This window comes from Corvus hawaiiensis, chromosome Z, assembly GCF_020740725.1.
Source record: "Corvus hawaiiensis isolate bCorHaw1 chromosome Z, bCorHaw1.pri.cur, whole genome shotgun sequence".
NCBI lineage: Eukaryota > Metazoa > Chordata > Aves > Passeriformes > Corvidae > Corvus > Corvus hawaiiensis.
In genome coordinates, this window is record NC_063255.1 from 61914142 (window position 1) to 61941452 (window position 27311).

Here is a 27311-nt window from a genome sequence, read left to right on the forward strand (position 1 = left end):
ACTTGAAGATAGCAGATGTATTTTAAAGGTAAGAGGGCAGAGCAAGTCAATAAGACCATTCTAAGCTCTAATGCAAGTGATTTTTTTTTCTTCAAGGGATGATGCAGGCTTGTTACCAGTTTCAGTTGGAGACTTTGATCCTGTTTCTTTCCAAACTGTGTGGGATGTTAAGAGTGAAATTTTATTTTTCTATCAAATACATGCCATACATTATATTATGTAGAATAGTGGTTTAAAAACCCAAACCAACAAACTTACGCATAAAATAAATATGAAAAGTTTCCTTACAGATAATTACGGTTTTTGAAACTTGGAGCATTTGGCTGTAGAATATTTATTTTGATTTTAGAAAATCTCTGTGAGTGCAAGAACAGACAAATGCATTACCTTACCCCTTGTCATTTTGAAGGATCCTTGGTATCTGCTGGGTTTGGGAAGCTGATGGCAGGGTCAGCTCACCTTCAACAGGTCTTAAAATTCTGATTTTGAAGTACCATTTAGTATTTGGAATAGAAAGGTAGAAGTACATATTTTACTAGTGAGGCTCACACCCTATAGTGAGTCCAGTCTCTCCAGCCCCCAGTCTTAACTCCAGTAAGGAGTACTCTTGCTGTCAGCAAGAGAGCCTTGGGGAGGCAGCAGACAAGCTGTATAGGCTTTCTTGTGGCAGACTTGTGGGTCAAGATGTAATGTTTGACAAACTCAGCTGTCTCCAGAAAGGTGGAGGGACATAGAAAGCAGATAAATCTGTTGCTGATTTCATCATGAAACTTCCTGCTTAAAAGAAGAGCATAACACTTTCTCATGATTTGGAGTCACTGCAGCCAGTATTATTCCTTTATATGCTGCCAAGTAGGGACAGAAAATAGAAGTTGTGTCTTACTTCCCTTGAAACCCTTCATTTAAGCAGAGGTAGAAAGATAATTGAATGTCATCTACTGGAAGATACAAGAGCTTCTAGCTTTGTTCAGCTTCCCTGTGTAATACTATTTTAGACTTAAACTGGCAAGGTGCAAGTGCTGTGGTTTGTGGGACAGCAGAATACAGGACTTCTAGGGTTGTGCAGGAGAATGAGAGGGAATTGCATGGCATTCAGCTTGTCTGGGAAGAGGACTGCTGTCCTATTCTTTCTTACTAAACTTCACACAATTCTTCTTCTTATTATTAGAGCCAGACAGTAACTTCTGTCAGAACGCCAGAGGATATCCACTCTGAGATTTCTTTTGAGTCCCAGGCCAGGAGCATGTGGACTGGTAGTGCCAGGAGGGTTGTTCTATCATGTTTTGTTCTAATGCCTGTATGTCAAGGAGCCAGGATGCTGGCAAGGGATTTGGATGCCACCACCTTCACAAAGATACTGCCAGGGAAGAGAATGCTGGAAACTGAGTGGTAGTTGGCAAAGCTTTTGGTGTTAAGAGTGGGTTTTTCCTAGGTTTGGCGAGACTGTTGCATTCTTTAGGGTGTCTGGTAATTTGCTGTCCTCACAACAAACTGGAGAGAGGGTAGCGTCACTTGCCAAACAAAAGAACACTAAGAGCACTTGTTGGAATTCCTTACAATATGTTCCTAAAAATATACGGAATATTTTGATGGCCCAATGCAGTATTAAGATGGTGTAGCTTGTGGTGAAAGTGGTACGTACCTTTTGTAGCTAAATCCAGGGGTATCCTCCTCTAAGTTTTATTTTTCAATAACTTTGAATTATACTTTTATAATACATATTTGAAAATATATATTTATATTAACATATATTTTTATATTTTTCAAGATTGAATCTTGCTTTGCAGAGAGCTGGGTTGTAAATGTCTCTTCTCTGCAGGGACTATTAAGTAAGTTCCAGACAGATAAATGTGCTGAATTGAACTGAGAGAAAAGTCAGAACACTGCTATTGTCTTCATCAGCCATTAAGTTTCTGGTTATCTAAAAGTTTGTGCTGTGCTAGCACAGTCCTAACTAGTAAAAGTTTACATGCTTTAAAAGAGACAATGGACATGATAATGGCTCCAGTGAGGGTGTCTGAACAGATAGAGGCACACCTGATTAATAAGTTTGAAAATACTCATATTTTTGCACACTAAAAACAAACACCAGTAAGCCACAAAAACCAAATGCAACCCAAGTACTTTAGGCCTTTCTTGTTTCTTACTTTGTGCTCAGAATGCTCTGAGCTACTACTGAAGCAATCTGTTAAAGATAACCTAGTGCAGCAGTTCCAGTGTAATGCTGCATTATTATTTGCTCCCTGCAAGTCCCATGGGTCTTTTATATAGCTTAAAAAAATCTGAAAAATGAGCCTTCACAAGTGTATCTTGAAATAGCTGCAGTGCTGTGGCAGGATAGGTACTGAAGACAGAAGATGTCGTCTTTCAATAAGTTCATCTGTTAGGCATAAGAAAATTATGAGGGCGAGTAAAAAAGAGAAAAGTGTCTAGAACTGTAAGTAAGCTAATGACATTGACACCAACCATAACAATATGATCTTCAGAGATACAGTTCTTACTAGCCACTTCTTCTAGGCAAGGATTTTCTGGGTTTTGCTTTGCTTTGTTATTCTTTCCCTTTCTGCCTGCTGGCCACAACTGCTTGATGTTATTAAGGCTACCTGCTATTTGCCATTGGTCTGAGGTTGCTGCTTGGCAGATTTGATTTACTTACAAGCTGGCATTAACACATGTGTGTCCAGTTTTGCTGTGTTGCTCAAATCTTTGAACACAGCCTTTTTAAGCTACTAAAATAGGGGTAAGAAACAGCAATATTGATAGAGTTAAACACTGGATGGGACAGTAAGCAGACTCAATTTGCCGTAAATCTTGCAACCAGTCTCTTTTTGTATGGGTGCCTTCTAGATTTGGAGCCATTTTTGTCCAACACTGGGCAATACAAAAGACAGCTTTTCAGAAAGTGCAAAGGAAACCTAGCTGTCCTGACACAGACAGGTACAAGCCTTTTTGGTGAGGGAAGACGGGTGTGTTCAGATTTTTCCTTTTGTCCAAGCAGTTGGGTTCAGAGGTTACTAGAGCTATTTCCTAGCAAACAGCAAGATTTTTTTTTTTTTTGGCAAGGTGCTAGATTTTTTGATTGATTGGGGGTTTGTTTTGTTTTGTTTTGTGATAGAATTTATTCCATTTTAGCTGGTTAAAGAAATATTTTCATATAAATTTTTCTAACTCTATAAATCAGTCAGAATGCAGAGATCTCAAGTTTGAGCCTGTGTGCTGATGAATATTAAATTTTTTATATGGGGTAACAGTTTTAGATGAAGAGATGGACAAACTGTCCCTGCCTCTTTGCCTTTCATTACTCCCCATTGGTTCCTTTCTTTCCTCCATGATACGCCATGATATGTTTTCAGGGAATTTCCCTAGAGATAAAATCCTTAATCTGAATGAGACATAGGTAGTTGAATCCCCAGCCTCACTGCTCTGGAATGGTTTTTCTTCTATTTTCCCCAGAAATTTTATCCTAGGAACCACTTCCAAAGCAGACCTGAGTGAAATCACCAACTCTGAAGTTCATATTGTTTTGGTTTTTTTTAATTAAAGAAGGTGTTGCCAAAAAGCTTGCAATGAGCCTCACCTATTTCTCAATATGCAAATATATCTTGCAGCTGTAGAGCTCCAAAGGTTTTCCTTTCACTTTCATATGGGCTAGCAGCCATAGGGAGAACATTTTTTGGGATCAAGCCCTAAGAAATGTCAAATAAATTTGCCTATATATGTCTTTTTCAGATAGGAGTATTTTCAGTTTTAATTTTTAGTGTGTGTAGTTTCAGAAATAACTTCTGAAGAGGAACATGGTATCAACCTTTGCACACTTTTGGAAATGCAATAAACAAATGCCTTTAGGTTTTGAATGTCTCAGACTACAGATGGTTTCATTATTTTACTCTATTGCAATCTACCGTCTTGTGGATGGAGAATTAGCCCCAAAATTAATAGGAATAGAAGAGATATTCCCAGGCCTCATCACTGTCAGCAGCTTTCCTTGTGGGAGCAATGGTGCCATGGTAGCAGTTTAGGGAATTCAAACAGAATTGTATTTAAATAAACACATATTCCCCTCTTTTTCAGCATGGAAGTGGATATCCTGAGATGCTTGTTTCTCATATGCTTGCAGCCGTGCCATCTCAGATAGTGATCTTCAAACAAAACAGGGTTGGGTTTGGTCAGGGCTTGATTTTCTGTGAAATTCTCCATTTCCCAAATGCTCTATGAATTGGTAATGTCAGTGATTGAGAGATGATACTTTTCTTTATCAGCTTCCCAGCACTGAGCTGGAGGGGGGTGAGGCATTCTGGGGTCAGTGCCCAGCTGTACTGTCTCGGCAGTCATAGATCTGCACAGGTTGTACAGTCCCTTTTTCCAAAAGTAAGAGTTTTTGGCCTTTCAGGATGGTTTGGAATTTGGTGTGGGTAGTTAATACCGTCTACTGGTTTAGGATTACTTTTACATTCTTGTTTGCATTGGCTGTCCTTCTTTATGAACCTGCTGTGTGAATAAATGATGCTGTGATCAATTCTCATGCTGATTCAGATGCCATTGTCCAATGGTGGATGCGATGGTTTTTACTTCAAAGCATGCACAGACAAAAAATTTACTAAAAATTCTTATGTTATGTTAGAACTCCAGAAACCTTCTTTGGCATCAGAAAATTCTCTTTTGGCACCTGCTAGTCCTATAGCTGTTAGAAAGTGGTTCCCCCAACTTTTTCTTGAATCTCAGCTGTAGTTTTGGTATAACCTGAGACCCTCTGGAACAGAAAGCAACAGGCATTTGTGTTACTTACCCTTTCTGTTTCTTTCTAGGTTTCAGGGCAACTTACTTGAATTCTAGTAATGGATTTCAGAGTCCATTAAAGCTGGTTTTTACTTCAAATTACTGCTACACAGAAGACTGTTGTGGTTCTGGCTATAATTTTGAGAGTATCAAAAATCTCATTTGTTTTTGAAAGTGTCACATTTGGCTTTCTAGTTCCTCATCATGCTAAAAGGTTCTATGAAGTCAGGGGATCTTTTTACAAGTTTGTTTCCTGTCCCAGTTACAACATTATTGCAACTTTCAGGATAAAAGAACCCCAAAAAAGCTGTGGGTATGCCACATGACTGGGGAATGTTGTGTGATAACCAAAATAGCCTCAATCTCTGAACAGTCCTTAGTTCAACTGTTTCAAATGATATAAACACTGAAATTTTCCACTTCTTGGCAAATATTATCCACCCATAACTGCCATTAAGATATTCTATTTTGGTAGTAACCTGCTTCTGGTACTATTTTTTGGATGCTGGTTTCAAAACGCATGCAGTAAGACAAAAAACTGCATGTCTGCTGACTGTATTTTGACTTATGAACAGTGTGAGACTAATTTTTCTCTACCACTTCTGACTGTAAATAGTAGCTGTACAAAGCTGTAGCCAGCAGCATCCCGAACATTACTCTGCATAACTTAAAGTTTATGTAGAACTGTCTGCTATACACCAGGCTAAAGTCTTCAGCCTTTCTTCTCACAGTAGCTCCTGATGTTGTATGTGTAAGTCTATCTACTCTTGTATAATTCCTATTTTTAAAGATGCAGAAATAAAAGTATAGTAGTACAATTTTTTTCCATCACTGGTTGGATCCTTACTCTTCTTTTATAAGTTGCTCAAAACCAAGGCAGCATCAATGAGAAAACGATATTTATAATAGTACCAGGAAAAAGTTTTATGGTTAGGCTCTAGTCAATATCCAGCAGAACATTAACAGGCATTCTATTCATAAAAGTACAATTAAATCAGAAGACATAAAAAGACTGGTTAAAAATTTGCAAAGCTAAACGTCACTAGTAAGATTTTAAGTAATGTGAGAACAAGCTTGTTAGAGTAATTGTTTGTGCAAACTGATATTGTTTTTCAGTCAGTTGAAACTACTTTATTTTCTCTCCCCTTCCCCCCCCCCTTTTAAGTTTTTTGCATGGTTGAAACAATTAAAAGCTACACTTGTAACTCATCTCTTCAAGGCATAATACAAGGCATAGTGAGAAATAGACTGGAATATATATAATGACTAGAGCAGTGACTTCTGTAGCAGTTGGAGGCATTGCTGAAGGTTTCTCCCTTTACTGACTGTACACGGGAGCTTGATCAGAACTGCTGCTTTGCTTAACCTGTTTGTCTTTCATCCTTGATACCACTGCCCTGGCCATTGTGGAATTGTATGGAAACTGTATTGTTCATGAGTGAGTTTTCTTTAAAAAAGGCAAGAAGAGAAAGATTTTATACTCACTATGTAAAAAAGCTAGAACAAAATAAAAAAGATCCACTTTTTATATGGGTTTTGGAAGTTACTGACTCTTTATACAACATTGCGCTACAGTGTTTTTTTTTTCAGAAATGCTCCTTTTGTAGAAATCAGATTTTTAAGAATAATAAAATGCATTTCAGAGAGTGCTGTCTCTCGGGCAGGATGAGTTTTATTACATAATACTCAATGCTTTTGTTAGGCTTGAATGATAAAGACAGCAAAGTGCTATCATGACCATCAAGAGATAAAGTAAATTGTCTGTGAGGAATACAATAGACTTATCAAGTGCATAAATGTCTGTACTGAACAGATCAGAAACACACACCAGGAGTGCTAATTTAAGGCTCTTTAACATATTAATGTAAACAGTGCATTAGGGAATGGCAATCAACAAAACTAGTAAGACCTATACTGTATGAAGTATCACCACATATTCTTGTCTTGCATGATGTGTAGTAATGTGAATATGAATGTTAACTCTTACTCAGTAGTGTGATCAGCTTCACCAGGTAAAAGGCAGTATCTCACACCATACACAGAGAATGTACTATACTGCTTACCTTTTGCATACAGTCTTGCTGTTTAACCTTTATCTTACATAGAATGCATGTTTCCACAACAAATTACAGCAATTTATTGGCACTGAATATTTTCCTCTTGCACAGCTGGGAGCCAAGAACAGTTCTGTAGCATACCCACCATAGATTATCTTCATAACTAGGTGAAACTGTTGAAGTTCACTGGTGTTGGACCTTAACATATACCCAGAGGCACCACTGGAGTCCACCTGCCCTGTTCGAATGTAAAGCTCAGGATGAAGTTGCTCAGTGCTATGAAATAGATTGTTTATTGTTGCATTAATTGTTTAATAACAATTTGTCACATTACATAGAGGAAAAAGTCAAGTTGTTTTTCAGGTTGATTGAGATTGGCAAGAGCTGCAGCTTCCCTTTCTTTCCCTATGCCAGCCAAAGCATTTGCATGTATCTGTGGGTGTCATTATTTTTGACCCGTTCCAAGGCAGGATGCAACCTGGGTGAAAGACATGACCCATCAGTCAACAATGCATCCTTTTGTGAGGGGATTATAGATGGTGGTTCCACTTGGTGGCAAAATACTTTCCCTGCTCCCATTTCATTATCACAAGGAGAGAAACACTGTATTGCTCTTTATATTATTTTACATATAAAATCAAACATGGGCTTTTTCTTCTTTTAATATGAGCCTTGGGCCTCGTTCTCACTGTAACAATAGCTTGATTAATCTACTCTTGGCTAAAGCTCCTCTCAAGTTAGTCTGGCTTGACTTAGAGACGTTGTGCTTCAAAGTAGTCATGCTTGGATAAACAGCAGAGAAGTTCAGTCATGTCTCATTACCAGCTTCAGAGCTGGCTGCATGGTTGTACACTGGCTTTTAGCCACACTTTGCTTATGAGCCAACTAAAATCAAGAAACCATTTTCTCTGGAAATCTCCCTTCTGTGTAGTACTTTAGATTGTTCCTGCTGGAGGAAATAAGCAGAGAAGGGAAATATTGTGATTGCTTGAGGAATTATTAGCATCCATCCAGCTTGCCTGTTCTTAGATTAAAAAACAGTAACTGAGGAGGAAAGTAAAAGTGAAAATTTACTGTTTGCCTTTTTTTATTTTATGGGTATACCAAGTTCTGTCAAATAAAGAAGTAAGTATTTCAGAAGCCATGTCATGTTTTCATCCACACAAAAACCACAGAGAAATGGTGCAAGAGAATGCAGAAAATAAAAGAGAAAGGCTCTTATTTCTTAGACACTGCAGAAGGGCTGGCAATATCCAGGTGAAGGACGGTAAGAGAGGAATAAGTAATGGATATGGAGAAAATCTGTTGAAAATGAGAGAGAAATATGAAAGGAAGTGAATTAAAAAGGGAGGGAGACCCGAAGAGCTACTGGTGGAAATAAAGATGTGCAGGAGTAGTGTATGAAGTGACATTGACTGGAAGATGGGAAGATGAGAGCATCGGCAGAACACTGTTCAGGATGATCCCACAGGCCTACAGTGCTCTGTATACCCATGGCACTTGGTCATGGGATTGTTCTCAGCTGGGAAAGGCTGCAACTCTCCTATAGGTCTGACAGAGTAACAGAGATGTTGGGAAACGTGCTTGGTTGGATGTGTTCCCAACAGTTTATACCTGCACTGGTAAATAATATCAGAGGTGCTAGGTGAGGCAGATCTGTGGGACTAGTAAGCAGGGAAAACCACTCTTTTTGCTTATGCCCTCCGTCTGACCCTGGAAAGTAAGCAGAGGTTTCTCCAGATATACCAAGGACAGACCTCTCAGGTGAAGTATAGTGCTTTTACAGTCATTTTTCTGATTATAGTGGCCATGTTTTTGCTAAATTTGCTACTTGAAGATAAAAGCAGTAATTTCCAAAAGAAATCCAAAGAGAATAGTACCAAACCACCTTTTTCTAAATCAGTAGATATTCCAGTAGGTGTACTTTTTGTTTGTTTGTTTTGTTAGTTAAGACATCTAGAATACTTTTACTCTTTCAAACATTTTGAACAAAAAAGTGACAGTTTATTTCCAAAAGAAAAAAAAACTGTGTTAATTCAGAAAAGAGACCAGAAAAACCACAGTAAGAAATTCTTAGTGCACTGTCTCACATGAAAAAAACCAAAAAAGTAACACTGTTGGAGCATCAATGTACACCAAGTATAGTTACTATATTACTACCTATAGTACTATGTTCTAGTTACTTATATTATTACCTATAAAAGGCTGTAATGCCGTGTAATCTCAAACGCAGTAGTACAGCTTTTGCAGTGATTACTGATGTGAGGCTTCCACAGAAACATGGGTTTCTTAGCTCTCTTTGCATAAGGTTACTAGTTACACTACTGAGATAAGTCTTGATTATCAGCTGCTGTTTCATAGCAGTACTCCAACTTATGCCTAAAACTCACAGCAGGGAAGGTATATCATATACATTTATCTTAGAATAAGTAAATATAAGCCAAACCAATAATATGTGTTTTCTTAAACAGGTTTCTAGATATAGAATTCAGCATGTATATAAAACACCCCACTGAACAGCTCAGCTGCTTTGTTCAGTTCCTGTTTTTCCTGGAAATAATAGCAAACCCCTCATCTGCCTCAGAAATGTTGATTTGGTAGTGGAGGTCATACTGTAAAGTGACAATTAGCAAGGTGAGAGTTAAGTAAAAATCTCTTTAGCAGAAACATACACAAGGAGAGGACTGCTCTGTAATGAAATTGCTTATCCAGCTGATTTGGGTCATAGTTCAATACTATGAAGATACTTTGAAGATACTAATAAAAGAAACAAGTTTTCAGACTTTTTTTTGATGGTTAGCTAGGCACTCAGTATATTGCTTGATAGTTTTTATATACTTTTAAAAAATTGCTTTATCACAGATCCTTAAGACTTATTTTGCACCTTTGCCTGAATTTCAGTTCACATTAGATCCTGTGATCAGCTTTCAGTGTACTTTGATCTGTGTATTATAGTTCTGGGACTCTGTTAGTACCATTGTTAACTGTGTATAAACCTACTTATTAATTCTATTTATAAAAATACTATTTATTAATCTTCTCATTATACTGACTATGGTTCTGTGGTCCTTTTCAGTGTACCTTGAGGACAGTTTTGTGAAATCCGGAGTATTCAACGTGTCAGAACTTGTGAGGGTGTCAAGAAGTAAGTTAACATTTGTGTTTAGCCATTTCCAAAGCCTGCTATAAACAAGTGAAGGTTTTTCCCCTTGAAGCTTTTTCTCCACAAGATGTAAGATGCATAGGAAATGCCTATAACCATGCACAATTTTGATATATTTGACTACAGTATTACAGGCCATCTTGCACATGTTTGCAATAAAACAAATAGATCTTCTTCTGTCTCTTTGATATTTAAAGATGGAATCAATTTGTTATATCTCCTTCAGTGCACCTTAGTGGAGTGACACATCAACAAAATTACCATATGGAGCAAAACCTTCTATTGTTAGACTTACCATTGTTTAAGGGTGCCCTACACATCCTTGGATATTGCTACAAGGGCTGGTTATTCTTTTTGTTTATTTTTTAATTTGTAACTCTTAAAATAAAAATCACAGTATGGATGTAAAGTATGGTAAACAATTTATTAAATCTTTGTGTTTCTTTTAGTCATAGCACTGGCTGTAACTGAATTTCTAATTACATTGTCTTGGCATCAGAAATATTACACACATGAATATGTAAAAACCCTCATAAAATATAAATATAAAATTACGGGTAAAGCTTGAACTGCAGAAAGAAAAACCAAGAGGAATATAAGATCTCTTTTGTTGAAATCTAACAATTAGTTATGATAGTATAACATAAAACCTGTCCACATTTTCATTTTACATTTCTTCCTGACCCTTTCTTTTCTCCGTTTACTATCAACACTATTAAGGTATTTTTCTTAAGACTTCTTTAGGAAATGAAAAAGAATAGTTGAAAGTTATAGTTAAAAGTGTCCACAGTGATGATACCACCATTCAGTAAAAACTGAACGGTGCAGAAAAATCACTTTTCTGGTGAGTGAGGACAGAGCCAAAGAGGTACAAGTTTCCAAAATGTCTGTCCATATTCCGCACAGGTGTTAATTCAAGCAGGGTCAGGATGCTTGAGGAATCTAATTAACTTACTGAGGCTTCAGATGCATGGGTTATTTAATTTACTGTGATCAGAAATTAATATTCAACAACTAAAACTATGTTAAATCCTTCAGCAAAGCAGTGAGAATTGCCATCTTGCAGAGTTAAGGCATATCCTTTTTTGTGCTTGCTTAAGATATGGTTTTGCTGTTTTAGGAGGCTGAGGATGTGTGAATTATAGCTTTCTTTTAGTTGTCAGATGGTCAAGTACATTTTAAAGTATCAGGACATTCAGGTTAAAAAAGAAACAATATTGTAATTATGCTATGAAACTGTGCATTATGCAGCTGTTATACATGATATACTTCTAATAATAAGCATTAAAGCATGTGGTTTCTGTGGGATTTCTTACCATGCATTTGTTTAACCTCAAGCCGCAACAGAGTGTACTTAAACTGTCAAGAAAAATACAAACCTTCAAATACATTACACAACATGCAATTATTCTTTTAAATGCCAAAGGTAGTTAAAATGCATGATGCACAGACAACGAACAAAGGTAAATACACCACAATACATAACACATATTTTATTCTTGAATTGCCAGAGTCCGTATGGTACACAGACCCTATAAGGAGGTGAAGGTAACACTCAGTGTATGTACTTGTGTGTAGGTGTGCATATGCAGAGCAGAACCTGTGGCACTGGGCAAAAGAAAAAGGAAGAAAACCAGCCTGTCAACATAGAAGGCTTTTATTAATACAAAAGAGTTAACATTAAGGGAAAGGGAATTTGTGTGTCTCTGAGTTTCATATTTCCTTTATTTCAGTTCTTTAATAAATAATGTTAGCTCTCTTCATAAGCCTAGGCTCATTCATTATAGTGCTTGAGGTTTGTATTATCTTTTTCATATTGGTGATTTCATTTTATCTCTTATAAAACAAATGTATTATATCTGCATAAGTGCTAAAGGTTTTGTAAGCGCTAGGGAAGATAATTCACTTTTTAGATACATAATCATTGATACAACTTGTCTGTACTTGGTTTCCAAAAGAAGCAGAAAATAAGATACATGTATTCACATCTTGATATTTTTCCAAGTGTTAGAAATAAAAAGATGGCTAAAAAGACAGAAGATTATCTGGGAGTTCTTATGGTGATGTGTTTTTCAGCACCCATAACCCAGGGAACTGGAGTGAACTTCCCAATTGGAGAGCTTCCGAGCCAGCCATATTACCATGATATGAATTCGGGTGTAAACCTACAGAGGTCCTTGTCCTCTCCACCAAGCAGGTAAAAACTTGAAATAAGTGCTAATGTGAACCATGTTTAATAATGTAGGACAAGCAATTCACAAATCGGGTCAGCAGCCAACTGTTTTTTTAATTTCCTCTGATTTTGTGAGGCTAGCTTCTTATGTATGTTACCGTTATCTCTGTACGGGTTTGTAAGTTATAAATCTTGTCATTTGAAATGGTGTCATTATTGCCTGTCACCTTGCACGATATTGAAGATGGTTATAAGTTTTTTCAGGGTTTGAAGTGCCCACTAAATCATCTGCCAAGAGAATAGCTACACATCCCAAAACTGTTGCTGAGCTGCAGGAAGGTCTAGTGGTTGGGAACATGCTGGCAGGGCTCAGAGTGGTTGCAGGCACAAAGGCTGTCTTTTCAGGGCTCCCTCTTGGACCTCTGTCTTGAAAGATATGTTTGGACAGACACTGTTTCCTCTAGAAAAGGTGTTAGGCCAGGTGTATAAAGACAAGGTATTCTCATCCATAACAGCTCATGAAAGTGTTTTCTGCCACCCTCTTTCAGGGTCTTTTCCCAACAGAGTGGAAAGGAGGAGGAGCATGTGACATAGCTGCAGGTTAATTTTTCTCAAGGGTCTCCCTTCACCTGCTACAGGCGAGTTAGTCTGAGGGACTCACTTCCTCCTTGCTCAACTGCTCCCTTCTCCCATCTCTGAGAGAGACTCCCATTTCCTCCCTTGGGAGCTGCTGGTGGGCCCACGGATGTAGAGAACCTGCTGTGCCCTCCTCCTGACTCCCAGAGAATGTACTGTCTGTCAGACCCCTAGAGCCCCTTGGTTTTCTGAAACTGTCTGATATACCATGAAATCACAAGCACTATAGGAGCTGTCATTGTCCCATGTTTGTGGACCTCAGTGAGTCAGGAAGCTGTCTGCACAGTGGGACAGGATTTAACAGGACATTCAAGGCACTGACATATTCTTCCACCAGCATCTGGTGCTTCTGAGTTATTTTGCTCAGGTTTCCCTATTTAATTTCATCATATTTTCAGCTTGGCAGTATACCAAATGCACTTTAGAAATGGATGGATTAATTAGAATAGATGGATTAATTATCACAGGGTAACAGTAGCAGTTATAGTTGCAGTAGTAGTAGTAGTAATAACAACAATAATAATAATAGTAATAATAATAATAGTAATCATACTACACTATTAAAACCTTCATCCTGGTTTTCTTTGGCAGTCAGTATAACAGCTTCAGTATATATTGCTATGAAGAAACTTGACTTTCCTCCACTGTATTGAAGTTCTGCCTCATTTTATATAGTGTGACTTGAAATATGGGCCTTTTGTTGTTTTTAATTAAACTAGTCAAAAATGAAAAGTGTTTGTTTCAGACTAGCCCTCTTTGAAAATCTTAGGAGTTTGACCTGATGAAATACAGTAAACTACATTTTTCCTCATTAACACATTCACAAAATTTCCTTTTCTACCTTTATTAGTAACACTTTCCAGTGACTTGCTACACTTCATGGTTTCTGCATAGTGTTTGGTACCTTCACGACCCAATCTTTCCTTGGTAGGCTACAGGAACTGGCTTCTTGGTTGTTCAGTGAAATGCTGGTGGACTTTCATATTACCCATTCATGCCGTCTTTGAAATATTAAGTCATGTGAAAAATGCAAATGTATACCTGCATTACATATTATTAATATCACCTGTGCAAGTTCATGTAGGCAGTAATATTCTTTTTTTTTTTTCACTTAGTAAGCCTAAATTACTCTCTATTAAAATATCTGTAAAGATCCAGGAAGTTTATATACCACTACTACATTTGTACTTTATTCACTGCCAAATCTCACAATTCTTCAACAGCAAAAGACCCAAAACTATCTCCATAGATGAAAATATGGAGCCAAGCCCAACAGGAGACTTCTACCCTTCTCCAAATTCACCAGCTGCAGGAAGTAGGACATGGCATGAAAGAGATCAAGGTGAGTAACATGGGATTATTTTACCTTGAAGTATACTTAAATATACAACAAATCACTGCATCTGCCATTCAATTTCTGCAATAAAATGATGACTTTTTAGAAGAATCTTTTTTTTTCCATGTGGTGTATGTACTTGCTGGTTCTGTAAATGTAGTTAAAGCCAACAGCCAACAGGATATTGTATAAACAACCACTAATAATAATAATAATAATAATAATTTCTATATGGTGACAGCCTTATTGTGTGAAAAGATGAAAAATGAGTACTTGATATTGTGTATGCTGTGATCATGCCAGCAGAGTTTGGACTTCAGTGCTTTTAAATAAAAATCAAAACATCTGCTTACTGTGGTTTAGTCAACGTAAGAATACTCTGTTTTTGTATTACCATGACATGGACATTTAGTCTGTAGCTTGTGACCTGGAATAGATTCAATAGGCTCTTTCTGAAGAATCCACATGTAGCTCTCTGGACTCTATCCGTAGGTTGAAGGGTTTGGTAAGTGGTGGTATCTTCTGGGTTATCCAAAGCAATAAACATGCTTACCTAGAGAAAGAAAGTTATGGCTATCAAAACAGTGAGATTAATTGTCATAACTTTCCCTCATGTTGTCTTGATGCTTTATAAACCTAGGTGCCAGTGTAGTCTTTTCCCTCCCCTTTGTTATGTGAGAATGTGCTTAAACTCATATATTTGTACAGTGTTGGTTAATGGATCCTGTGGCTGAGGTGCCGTAGCTGTCTGGAGAGACTGTGAAATGTAAAAGGGAAATAGAGAAAAAGATGTACAGTTGCTTCCTTTGGGGATCTTTCAGTGTTTGCCCTCAGTTTCTGCTGATCATTGCTCTCAGTTCTTCAGTAACCGAGTGACCCTTTGGTCTTACCTCATTTTTATATTGTTTTAAAGCTTCTTTAAAAAAATATATTCTCTCTTTTATTTCTTCCTTCTGTTTTCTCTTTCATCTCCATGTGCAAGGAAGCATGTGGCTGGTATTTCTTTTAGCTGCCTTTTACTTTCACATTTCCATTATAGTTGGTCTCCTTTTAATCTGCTTTTGCCTACCCTCTTATCTGTGTTCTTAACCATTACGCTGTTCTTCTCACTCAGTGTTAACTAGTCTTTTTCTTCATAATTTTTTTTGTACTCTGTTTCTCATGGAGGCTCTGATACTGTCTTATTTTTGACAGTTTGAAGCATTCACTTTTGAATTTTTTTTAAGATGTCTTGCCTGTGGTTTTGCATAACCAAACTTAAGAACAGTAAATAGGACTTCTGCTAGCCAGAATCTTCCTCCTTATGCACAATATTTTCCTCTGTGAATGCTACCTCTTTCGTCATGAAACTTTATTACAATTTTTCATGAAAGACTGGATCATACCTCAAATAAATTTTTTGCTTTCTAGATAAATTATTTCTGTAGTGGTAGGGAAAACAGCTCATTCTTCCTCTCTCACATATACCCATTTGTGAAATGAAGTGGTTTTGTGCTGCTGAGTGAGCTTCTGAGAAGTGCACTGCCATATAGACTCCTGAGCGCAAGCCCTGCTGACAGAGCCTTTCACAGACTAACTCTATAGTTCTCAAATATCTCAACTACAATTTAGGTTTTGAATCATTCTGCTTGCAAAGAATCACATTCCATGAACATTGGATTTGTTCATGTTTGCATGAACTTCATATTACAGTTATCAGTAATGAACAATGTTATGATTTAAATTTCTTCAGTGTATTTACAATGAACCTTTACTTAGTTTCTGTGCCATTGGGTAGCTAGACTTCTGAGCTGAAACAGCCTTTAATATGTTCCATAAATCAGGGACTCCAATATGAGGAAGAGAGAATAAAGAAGATAGACTTAAATCAGTGTGTTTTACTTTTGCTTCCTGGAGTTTACATCTCTCCCTGAATATCCTGTCCTCCAGCACTACTGGCCTTAGTGAAATTTTACCAGATCCCTGTCAGAGATGTTGCCTTTAAGTCACTATTAGGTACTTAGTTTTTTCCATCCTTAAGATATTCTTCCATTCCTGCAGAGGCACAGATACAGGACTGTCCAGTGTGCAAAAACATTGTACTGGGGGAAATAGAAGCCTTTTGCCCCTAAAAAAGTTATGTTCGTCTCCGCTCAGTTTCTGAGGTTATTGTGCTGCTGCAGAATCATTATAAGGTAGTAACTGCAAGGCCTGCCTTTGATGCCTGGGCTCAGTGGGAAAGGGTGTGGGAGGCAGCTCCAGGCATATTTGTTCTGCTGCTGGTTTGTTAGGTGCTTGTTATCATCTTCATGGCACTGATTTTATCTCTCTGGTGACCAGTGGCACAACCCAAATGAATGGCATGAAGCTCTGTCAGGAGAGATTTAGGTTAGATATTAGAAAAAGGTTCTTCTCCCATAGAGTGGTTGGGCATTGGAAGAGGCTCCTCAGGGAAGTGATCACAACTCCAATCTCAAAGAGTTCAAAAAGTGTTTGGGCAATGCTGTCAGACACATGGTTCTTGGGGCTGCCCTGTGCAGGGCCAGGAGTAGGACTTTGGTGATCCTTTGTGGGTCCTTTCCAGCTCTGGATATTCTATGATGATTCTATGGCTTATATGTATCTGTGTAAAAGCTCCTTTTGGACACAGATGTTGTACCATGATATCGCATTTATGGACACCTATTTTCTGTTTCTATATGCCTAAACAAAGATAACATAAATAAATTTTGGAGGTGGTTTCTATGCCAGAGATCTAACTTGTGCTTCTTTCCTCTCACCTATGGTTATCTGTGTACTGTATGAGGTTAGGGATAAATGAAAAAGGAATAAGCCTTTTGAGGTCACATTTGTGTTTTTCCATTGTCAACAGGGAATGCTCATGTAGTCACAACAGTCACTGCTTCTTCAGACAGTATCCACAGGTCATCAGCATCAAAAATGTAAATCATTTCACAGTACCCACAAATAAATATGTCTCTCGATATCATGTTTATGGGTAAATAGCTTCTCTCCCACTCTAGTGCAATTTTAACTTTTCTAAGAGAGACAACATCAGGAACAGGGTTGATACTAACATATACTCTTGCTCATTTCAGGTTCACTGTCTCAGTTTTTGAACGTGACAGAGAGAGGTCTCTAACTTCTGAGCTGAAATAGATTTGGTTTCTTCATCACTGTATCTAAATGTAATGTATTTTCATACGAATTGAAATTACATAGTTTTGAAAGACTCTCATACTCATAATTTAGGCTTTTTGTATCTTTATTTAACTATTCCTAAAGTAACAGAAATGTCATGAGTGTGGTAGTTTGGAACTGAATGGTTACAATAAGACAATGACATCTGAAATACATTTGAATAAAATATTTAGGAGTTTCCTAGGTGTCTGACAGGTATGTAACAGTTTTGATTGAGACAATGAGACAGAAATTAATGGGCAACAGAGAAATGTACTGACATTAAAAATAGGACAGAGGAAAGTTTGCAGCAGGGTTAGATCAGCCTTCCACTGTTTTGAAAAACAAATATCATGAAGTTTAGTAGGTAAGAAGACTTTAAGGGAGAAGTGATTTTGTTGTATTCCCAATAGATTTTACAGCTTCTCTATGCAAGCGTGCATCATGAGGGTCAGGGACATGATTGCAGGAGTACTTGTGCTGTAGCTGGGATGCAGCATTTGTGAAACTAAGACAAGGAGGTCTAGCCCAGTTACAGTAAAATCTTGCTCATACCAGACTCTGCTTTCAGTTGTAAAACTGTCCTTTTGCTGTTAGCTGTCTTCCTGTCATAGTACTTCCAAAAATGTTTTGATAAGATTTCCAGATGTTGTGCTTTATAGTCTGTTTTGGGGGAGCTGTCTCTTTGAAGATGGAATTCTGGCCAGAAATAAGTAAGCATATCTTAAAAATAGTAACTTTATAGCTGGCATACTCTTGGTAAAAAACAATCCACAAAGAGTTATGTTACCAATCTGATATAAAAATATAACTCCCCCTCTAATTAACCAAAATAAACATTAAAAATAAGTTTTTATTATTTTACTCATTTAATTCAGATTATTAATCCTTATAGAAGAGAAGAAAGTCTTATGAAGATGTGATACTGTCCTGGAGGTTTACTTCATCGGTTTGCGAAAAAGTTTGTGACTATTTTAAAAACATATGTAACCACAAGAGTATGCATAACTGTTTCAAAAATAGATTTAAAAAAATACTGTATAATGACAGTGTTTTTTACTTTGGAGACATCAAGTCAATGTGAGAAGATTCTGTAGCTTGTGCCATTATTTTTGCTATGTTGAAATACTTAAAATATGCCTCTATTTGCATGATTTTTTGCAACAGGTTTGAGGTTTTCTGATAGAGCAAATAGACAAGTTTGTAACTGCAAAGATTTCTCCCAAGACTTTTGCCATTAGCCTTTCAAGTAACCAGCTGTCCTCCAAAAATCCCCCAGTCTCAGAAAAGGAAAAGTAATCTCTGAGAATGGTATTTACTTAGAAGTAGAGGGCTAACACGACAGTTAGGATTTCAATGGCTGTGTCTTCTGTCAGATATTGTGCAAGTTATTTTTTCTCTCTTGTGCCTTGTTTCTTCCAACTTGATGTCTTAATAACTTTGATGATGTCTGAATCATGTCTTACAATTCCATCAAGAAATATATCTACATCTAAAAAGCAATTTGCTGTAGATCTCTTCCAGTCTTCCTTTCTCCAGGTTGCTGTTACTGAATTCTTTACTATGTTTCTATATTAAACAAAATTTTGAGTTCCTGCGCTAGTAAGATTTTGTGAGATAGATGTAAGTTTCTGCCTGAGTAAAATTGATGAGTGTTTTAAAAATTTAGAAATTTTATGCAGTAAAAAAATAAAATTCCCCTCACAATTTGGAAGAGGAAGTTATTAAAAATCTAAAAACCTCTAGTGACTAATGCAGTGGCTAAAGAGTATTTAGGGTTTAATAGGCTACTAACTGTTGGTGAACATCTTGATTTACTAACTGGTAAGTAAATCAGACACCTTTTTCTTAACTTGTAAGGAAACAGGAATATCAGAAAAGAGAAGGACAGTGTGTGCATCTATGGCTTCCTTTCTGAAAACTGGCTTAGCAAAGTTCGTTAACATAATTGCAGACAATTTCTGTATTTCTCCTTGAGACCTGTTCTACTGTTATAGTGTTACAATGCTATGTACATTGGAAATAAGTTAAACAGTTGTCATCAATGCATACTGTTCATGATAATGAGAGATTCATGTGGATTTCCATAGTAGTCAGGTGTCTGGAAAGACTGAATGTCAATATACAATGAAGTGAATTTTAATTTTACATTTTCTTCATCATGTTCATTCTCTTACACCTCACCTCTACCAATGGTCAAGAGTCAAGATGCCATCATTCCATTAAAACTGAAACAGCTGGACCATCTTCACCTGTTTGGCCAGCATCTGTTGGACCCTCCACTTCTCAGGTCCCAATACCCTTTGTTGGATACCCTTCTTCTGGACACTTGTCCCCTTTTGCTTTCTCCCCATTCACTGGACACTCCTTCCCCATTGGGGTCCTTCCTGACAACTCTTTCTTTCTTGGGTCTTCTTCTAATCAACTGTCAAGGATGGTTGTTCTCATTTCTGAAGTGAGGGAACTAAAAATAGAAGTGGTTAATGTAGTCCAGGAGTTGAAAACGGTAACAGAACACCTTGGCATTTTGTGTCCTGTGTTGGACAGGATTTTTTTCCAACTTCTTCTGAAGGTTAATGCTTTAGAAACACACTCTCCATCTAACTCATCAATTCAGCTTGCAAAAGTTTACCTTGATGAATACCTGTTAAATAGCATTCTGTGTTTTTATTTAGTCTGGGTTCTAAAAATCCTTGTATGTCAAAGTATATTTGAAAGCTATTTGTGTCTTTTTAGTAACTCGTTACTTCTACCTTTGTATATTTTATTATTTTAAAATACTTTTTAAACAATGTATACACACATATACTCATACCTCTCCTATCTATGTATCTCTATATAATACATAAAATTTTCTGGGTTTTTAACTAGCAAAATATGACTATTTTAATCACTGCAGTCAAATACTACTGCTTGATAAATTTTCATAACTTCAGATTTGTAAAGCGAGAGATACTTTTCACCAAGACTAACTTCTGAAAGTGTATTTCCACATTAAATTCTTAGCCATGGCTTCTGTGAGCCTGTTGGCTGCTATGATGCTGAAAACTTGCATTATGGTAACGAACAACAGCCTTAGCAAGGAAGACTTACCTGGAGGCCCAATTTGAGGTCTCCTTGTTCTTCCTCATTAAAGAACAAGATGCTGGTAGAGTTCAATGAATGAACTTTGTCTCCCTGTTAAAAATAATGTTAAATGCTGTGATGGTTGAATCTAAGATCAATAGGTACTTGGTTTACTTTTGTTTTCTGTAGTGGGAATTTTACAAGAAAAGCTGCTGGTGCCTGAAATAGGTCAAACATTGTTTTCATAAATATGAAAGATGTTTAAAGCTTGAAAGGCACTAAGTATAGAAAAATAGCTGAAGGATTTCCCAAATGCTTATTTAATGAAAATACAGAGAAAGAAAAAAAAATCCATGAACAGAATAGCAAAAACATTACCTTATAATGAGTAAGTTGCTTTACCTCAAGAAAATTTACATCCTCCATTATTGAGAATGATGTTAAGTTTATGCTCTCTTCAAAAAATAAAGCAACAAAGATTTTATCTGTTCTTCAGTGTTTAGAATAGGTTTAGACAAATTAACAACTTGTTTGTAAGTACCTTCAAGTATCCAGAACAGCAGGTGAGGAAGTTTTTATTCTGGACAGAGCAGCGACCTGACTTTTCCTTCAGACCATGAGCACTTAAGTTTCTGACTGAATGAAGAGTAACAAAATGTTTAGAAATATAAACAGAAAGACAAGTAGAGTTGGAGATGCAACAGGAAGCATACAAAAAGGGTTTGCTATTTTTGTGTTCCTGGAAATGACTGTTGTTTGCTCAATAAAGTCACTGTAAAAAATCTAATGACAAGTTCTTTGTCTTTTGTTTTGAAAAATATTTTGTGGGAAGACCTATCACTTGATATTTCCTCAGTGTGATTAGTGAGTTGAATACACTCAAGGTCTCCCATATAGATCAATGAATGACATTAGTGCAAAATAATATTTTTCTTGAATTCATGGCACTTATCCTGTGATGAATTTTATATCATGGCAACATCCTGTTATCTGGATGGTTTGATTTGATTGAAATTAATGATAAAATGAATGTCTTAATTCAAGATTTGTCCCAGGAGCTACTGTGGGTAATTTTCCTCTTCCAATTTTGATGAATAAGAGATTTAGTATCTTGAAACTGATCAGCTCTTATTAGAATTTGTAGGGTATGTGTAAGTCTGCATAATTTAACCTGTGCGGTACAGAATATCTTCATCTACAGAAAGAAGAGGTGTTAGTACCTCCTGAACCATAGGTGTCTGCAGTAACTTTTTTTTTTCCCAGTAATGGTACTTCCTTCAGATGAAAAATATTAATTTAACTCAGGTATTGTAATTTTGCAGGTATCTTTCTCTTTTATCTTTATTCATAGATTCTTTGTTTCTGTGCTGTGTACATAGATATGTTTGAAAAGGTTCTCTTTTTTACTGCTTTCATACAATCTGTATCAAACTTGAGCAAAGTAGTAAATGTCAGTGTGACTGAAGGATTTACCTCCATTCAAAACCATTTCCCAGATGGATCAACAATTAATGTAGCACACCTGTTAAACTATCCTTAACTGTAGCCTGTGTAGACTATAATAGTAATAAAAAGGAGATTTCATAATCTGAATGCTTCCAAATCAACAAATTCCTTCACATTAATTTATCTCAAATAGCCCTTTAATCTTGCATTAGAAACTGGAAATACTGTTGTGACTTTTGCAGTTATGGTTACAGTATTGATTTTATTTTCTGGCCAAGGTCCTGGGAGTCTCAGCATTAAGGGGATGTTACAGCTGTACATTTTTCCTTGAAGTCTGGATGACTTTCTGTAGGATAACTTAATAAATGACTAAAATGTACTCTAAAGTCTTTATAACTTGTTTGGTTTTTTAGGAAGATTTTCTCAGTCTTCCACAATGCTCTTCTATCACAGCTATATACAGGAATCACACCTCTTAAAAATGATTCATAGACGATTAAATGGCCCAGTCTATTTCTGAAGTGTAAAGATGTACAAAAATGCACCTGAAGTACACTGGAGATGCTTAAGGGTTTTTATGGCAGGGCAGAGTTCTTGGAGCCTAGTGTGGCTTTTTTAATGATGGTATATATATTTGTTATAGCAACCCAGTATTTTTGGTCTGATGCCTTTTATCTCTATTTCCAAAGTCAGCCTCATTACTTGCAGTGCCTTCAGACCATGAGCACTTAAGATTCTGACTGAATGAAGAGTTACAAAATGTTTAGAAATATAAACTGAAAGACAAATACAGTTGGAGATGCAATAGGAAGCATAAAAAAAGGATTTGCTTTTTTTTTTGGTGTTCCTGGAAATGTTGTTTGCTCAATAAGGTCCTGTAAAATATTACCTGTAATAAGTTGTCACCCCATTGAGCTCTGTATTAGTCACAAGTAATTCCCATATGACATCTGATCAGCTGTGTTGGTACAGAAGTGGTTGGATAAACTGAGTGCAGCCGTAGGAAGATGTGAGACAGGAGAGGCTGCAGAGGTGCAGCTGGTCCCTGTCGGTCGCTGTGAAGGTGATGGAGACCTTCTCATCTCCTTCCAAGAGCAGCACACCATATCCCAATGATCTGCATGATGGCACTTGCATCTTGGGGCTCTCACAGCAGGACAGTGGTTCTGGTATGAGATGAGGGTGAGGAAAGGTGAGGAAGGTTGGCCAGCTTTATGCCAGAAGATCAATGCATGGGAAAAAAAGGTATGTTTTCTCCTCACAGAAAACAGTACAGATATGGTAACATAGTCATGCTGATTATAAACCTTTCCTGGGAGTTGTACTGGTCCTTCGTGATGAGGAGTGGTGAGGTGTGTTTAAAGGATGAGAATGAAGAACTGCTGCTCACAGTTTTTGCAGGACAGCATGCCATAGTTTCAGTCTAATCTTGGTGGGAATAGATGTAAATTTTCATAGACTTAGTCTCCTCAGTATGGCAGTTGATTACTTACATGTCATATGATACTGTCAAACAACAGTTATGGGATTAGGTCTATATGTCCTGTCCTACAGCTGGACATTTTTTGAAATTACTTTGGAATGTGGATGGTTTTGGTGCCCACATATTCAATATTAATGCTTTAATCTGACCATCACAGCTTTTGTCATCCCCTCTTTATAAATGGCCTTGAAAATTGAAAATTTTTTTAAAAAATTAATTTTAGGAAATGTGTGTGCAGATTTCCCAGTTACCTTAGTTTAAATGTCCATGCACTAGATTATACTTTCCAAAAGCTAATGCATATAATTTTAACAGGAACTGTACTGAGTTGTTTTTCTTTCTGTCCATAAACAGCAGGATAATCAGTAATGCAATGGAGAATTCCAGTAGTCCAGCTTTATAGAGCTAGTCACAAACATCAGCAAAGAGTGTCCTACATTCATTTGTAAAGGGACTTATCTGGGTTTTCCAGCCTGCCTCCCTATATTCCCCCTCCCCCAGTATGCTGGGAGGTATAAGGGCAGGTAGGTAAAACCCTTCTGTCTCTTGTCCAAACCCCTTTCTGCTGAAGTAAAAGAAATCATCAAGGTAAACACAGCCAACAGAATGTGACTGTTGGCAATGGAGGACAGTATTCTGCAAGTTCATGTGGGTAAGGAAGAGAAGAATGACATGTCTGCTCCAACTAAAGGGTTTTTGGCTTTTGTGTTTCAGTTGCATGGAAGTTCTTGTATCACTTTCTTCTCTTATGTATATTAATACTTACAGAACAATGCAAAATAAAAAGCGTAATTCATTGTAAGACTAACGAAAAAAGAAATAATTCAGTTGCTCTTGCGAGTAATTTACTCATTTTGCTGTAGCTTTTCTGAATTTCAGTATTGTTTTTGTGTTTTTCTTGACAGCTTACAATACTGAAAATGACATTGGTAGAAATTCTAGTCTGGTTTCTCTTCCTAGGTTTTTCAATACAAATCTCAAATGATGATACGTTGAAATGGCTTATCTGTTGTGAAATGGCATAATAGCACAACAGAGTGTTTGATTAGCCTTGGGCATGGTTCCTGATGGGAAAACAGGTGTCACAGTCTGGTAGACTGGATTGTGTAATATCGGAGGTGTGCCTGTGAAAATAACATTGGCGCTAAGTAGGCTGATTTGAAAATGGGAGGTTATCAAAGCTTCATACACTGAAATATTCTAATGTAGTACAAAATTTTCATATGTAAAATGGTTTTCCACACTTGATGTAGAAGTAAAAGTAAAACTGAAATGAGCTTTTAAAATGTGAAGTAAAACAGATCAGTCTTTTAAACACGAAATGAGCAGCTCTTTCCAAACCTTGACACTGGTCCTAGAGTTCAGAACACTCTCAGTTGCTAAGCAGTATGCATGCAGCTGCATGACCCCGTTGTTTCTCTCAAAAGTGAGTACAAAGGCCTTCACCTTGAGAATTGCTAAGCGTCTCTGAAATTCATAGCACAAAATTGACCACGACTTGTTTGTTTCGTTTTATTTTGTTGATTTTCATTCTGGAGAAGTTCGATTACCAGAATTAAATTTTTCATGGAAGTAAATACATTTTTAGGAGGCCTTGTCTCCTGTCCAAGATAAAACTTACAGTGAAGTGGAATCAGACACCAACACGTCAAGGATTAGGGCAGAGATTTGTAAAAGGGAAGCGCTAGTTGCAAAGACTCATCTCTGTCTGATACAGAACAGGGACTCTTAGCCAGTCTTTCTTTGTTACAAACATCAAGTATCTCAGACACCCAGCTGTTCAGGCACATCTCTCTTTCTCTCCTATTTATTCACATATCCATATAAAAATGTGTCTCCATTCCTTTTCTTCTTTTTGTGGAGAAGATAAATGTATTAAAATGTTTTGATTTTCAGGATTCTCAGTTTCCATCCAGCCCTGGTGCCAAGACTTTAGGGCAGATATAACTAAGCCTTTTTTCAATAAGTGAGAGGTGGTTGTGGTTTAAAGTCACTCACTTGTCAGTATTCAGTGTTAGGTGCCTTATTTAAATGCACAATTGAGAAATACATAATGCTCGTAACGTTAAAGGAAATATGATGGAGCTCATCATAAAATTGGTGGTACTGGCTCTGCCTGTGCGAAGTGGCTCTACTCCTTCTTCACATGTACAGGTGTAAAGCAAAACAAATTCTCCTGAGCACAGTGGGATTTGTCATGATTTTTTGTCATTATAAAGCTATCCAATATGAATTCAAAATTTTACCTAAGTTTTCACATGTGCTTCACACAAGCACATGTGAAAGTGTACCTGCCAGAGGAGGTGGAAGCAGTGAAGAGTAAGCCTAAACTGGATATGATGTATGTAGTGTTTCCTGCTACCAGAAATAATCCCAAGTACCACCTCTGAGAAAGAACAGTTCATTTAAAAGTGTAGCATGGAAGGAAGGATGACTTATAGCTTAACAGGGGTGCTATGGACTCCATAGTTTTTGTCCTTCACTGTGGTGATATATACCGTAAGTTGAATATGGGTTTATCTTACTTTCTCTGGAGGCAATTCTACACTAGTGAGTTGTAAATAAATATTTACAGATTATTGTTTTCGAGAGTGTACCTTGTAAACAAAGACTTGTGAAACCAAGCAGTACAAAATATATTAACAAGAAGAGCTCAAGAATTAAAAGATTAAAAGATATTTAATATTTGTTTATGGATTCTTCTAGCTCTGCTCATAAGCATCTCTCATGAGCAAGAAAGGAAAGATGCTATGCTGCGGTGGTGACCAAGAAAGCAGGTCAGGTGTGCAGAAACAGGCAGGTGGATGTTTAAACTTGCCCTGGGTCACTGTTGGATTCCAGCTGAGTTCTCCTAACAGGGGGCTTGCCAAGTGCTGTGCCAAGATGACATTCATCCAGGAACTGCCTGGATGGCAAGCTGCTTCAGACTGAGGAAGAGGGTCTTTGCTTTCATGATGAATTTGCCAAAACTCATGTCTCACTAGTGTTTCCTAAGATTCTTTGGAAGTGAACAACAGTTTAATTAAAGGCTGATGTAAACATGTTTCTGCACTTTCCCTGCAGCATTTTATCACATTAGAATTGATCAAAATTGTTGCCTTGGGCTGTCTTGAACAGCTATACATCTGGAGCACCATTTGTGCAAGCTGCTGATGAACAGGCTACATATGCTATCCTTCACAGCAGCTCTTCTGACTTCCTATGTAGGCAGATTTACCTTGTTGGAAGATGAGACGTTCTAACTATTTTTATTTGCATAAGCCCTTTTTACTTTGGTGTGATGCTTTAAAATGTATAACATGCCACTCATTTGGGCACCTGTGTCCTGTATCTCCAAAGTTATGAGAATACAGGCAATAGCGATTTGGAACAGCACTGAGAATTTCACATATGAAGAACATTCTCGGCAGGACAGGACACTGTGTCTGATTAATTTTGACCTTTCAATGACTTTGTCCGAGTGCTTTTGGCATCTTTCTGCTTTTCATCTGTATTTAGGATTTTTTTCCAAAAGTCTGTTTTATTTTCATTCTCAAAGTAATAAGGATTGGAATCCCTTCCTGAAACTTTAAATCAAATAAATCCTTTTTCAGCAGCATTGTTGAAAATGTGAAATTTTCAGGGTATTCAGGCACTCATCAGCCTCAGTACTCAGGATCAAAATGGAGGGTGAGAATTGCAGGGGGATGGTGGAGTGTCACAGGCAGAATTTGCTCTGGGTCTGGTGCCAGTGCCTGTGCAGGGCTGGACAGCAGGATGGGGCAGAGTAAACAAGTGGACTCTCAGTTTCATGTGTCGTGCTCTAAGTATGCTTTTCATGGTGAAAACACACTCAGGCTATAGCCAGTTCAGAAAGCATTAGTCCAATTTTGTCCCAATAAGACATTCACATTTTGCAGGCCTGTCTTAGCAGAATAGAGTGTGCCAATATTAAAAGGGTCAAAAATCCCTTTAAAAATAACATGGTCCATGTAAGAAAGTCAGCTGCAATGACGGCCTTGTCCAGTAAAGTGCTT

General features: G+C 37.3%; 1 protein-coding gene across 11 annotated transcripts in view; it reads left to right on the forward strand.

The window, feature by feature from the left end:
• NFIB (nuclear factor I B) overlaps nucleotides 1-27311 on the forward strand; it is a 266788-nt gene that overhangs the window by 195851 nt on the left and 43626 nt on the right. For all 11 annotated transcript variants that reach the window (XM_048292694.1, XM_048292695.1, XM_048292700.1 and 8 more), the window contains exons 4-6: nucleotides 9910-9978; nucleotides 12073-12193; nucleotides 14029-14147. In XM_048292694.1, the coding sequence (XP_048148651.1) occupies nucleotides 9910-9978; nucleotides 12073-12193; nucleotides 14029-14147 (309 nt within the window). The remainder of the gene's footprint in view (nucleotides 1-9909; nucleotides 9979-12072; nucleotides 12194-14028; nucleotides 14148-27311) is intronic.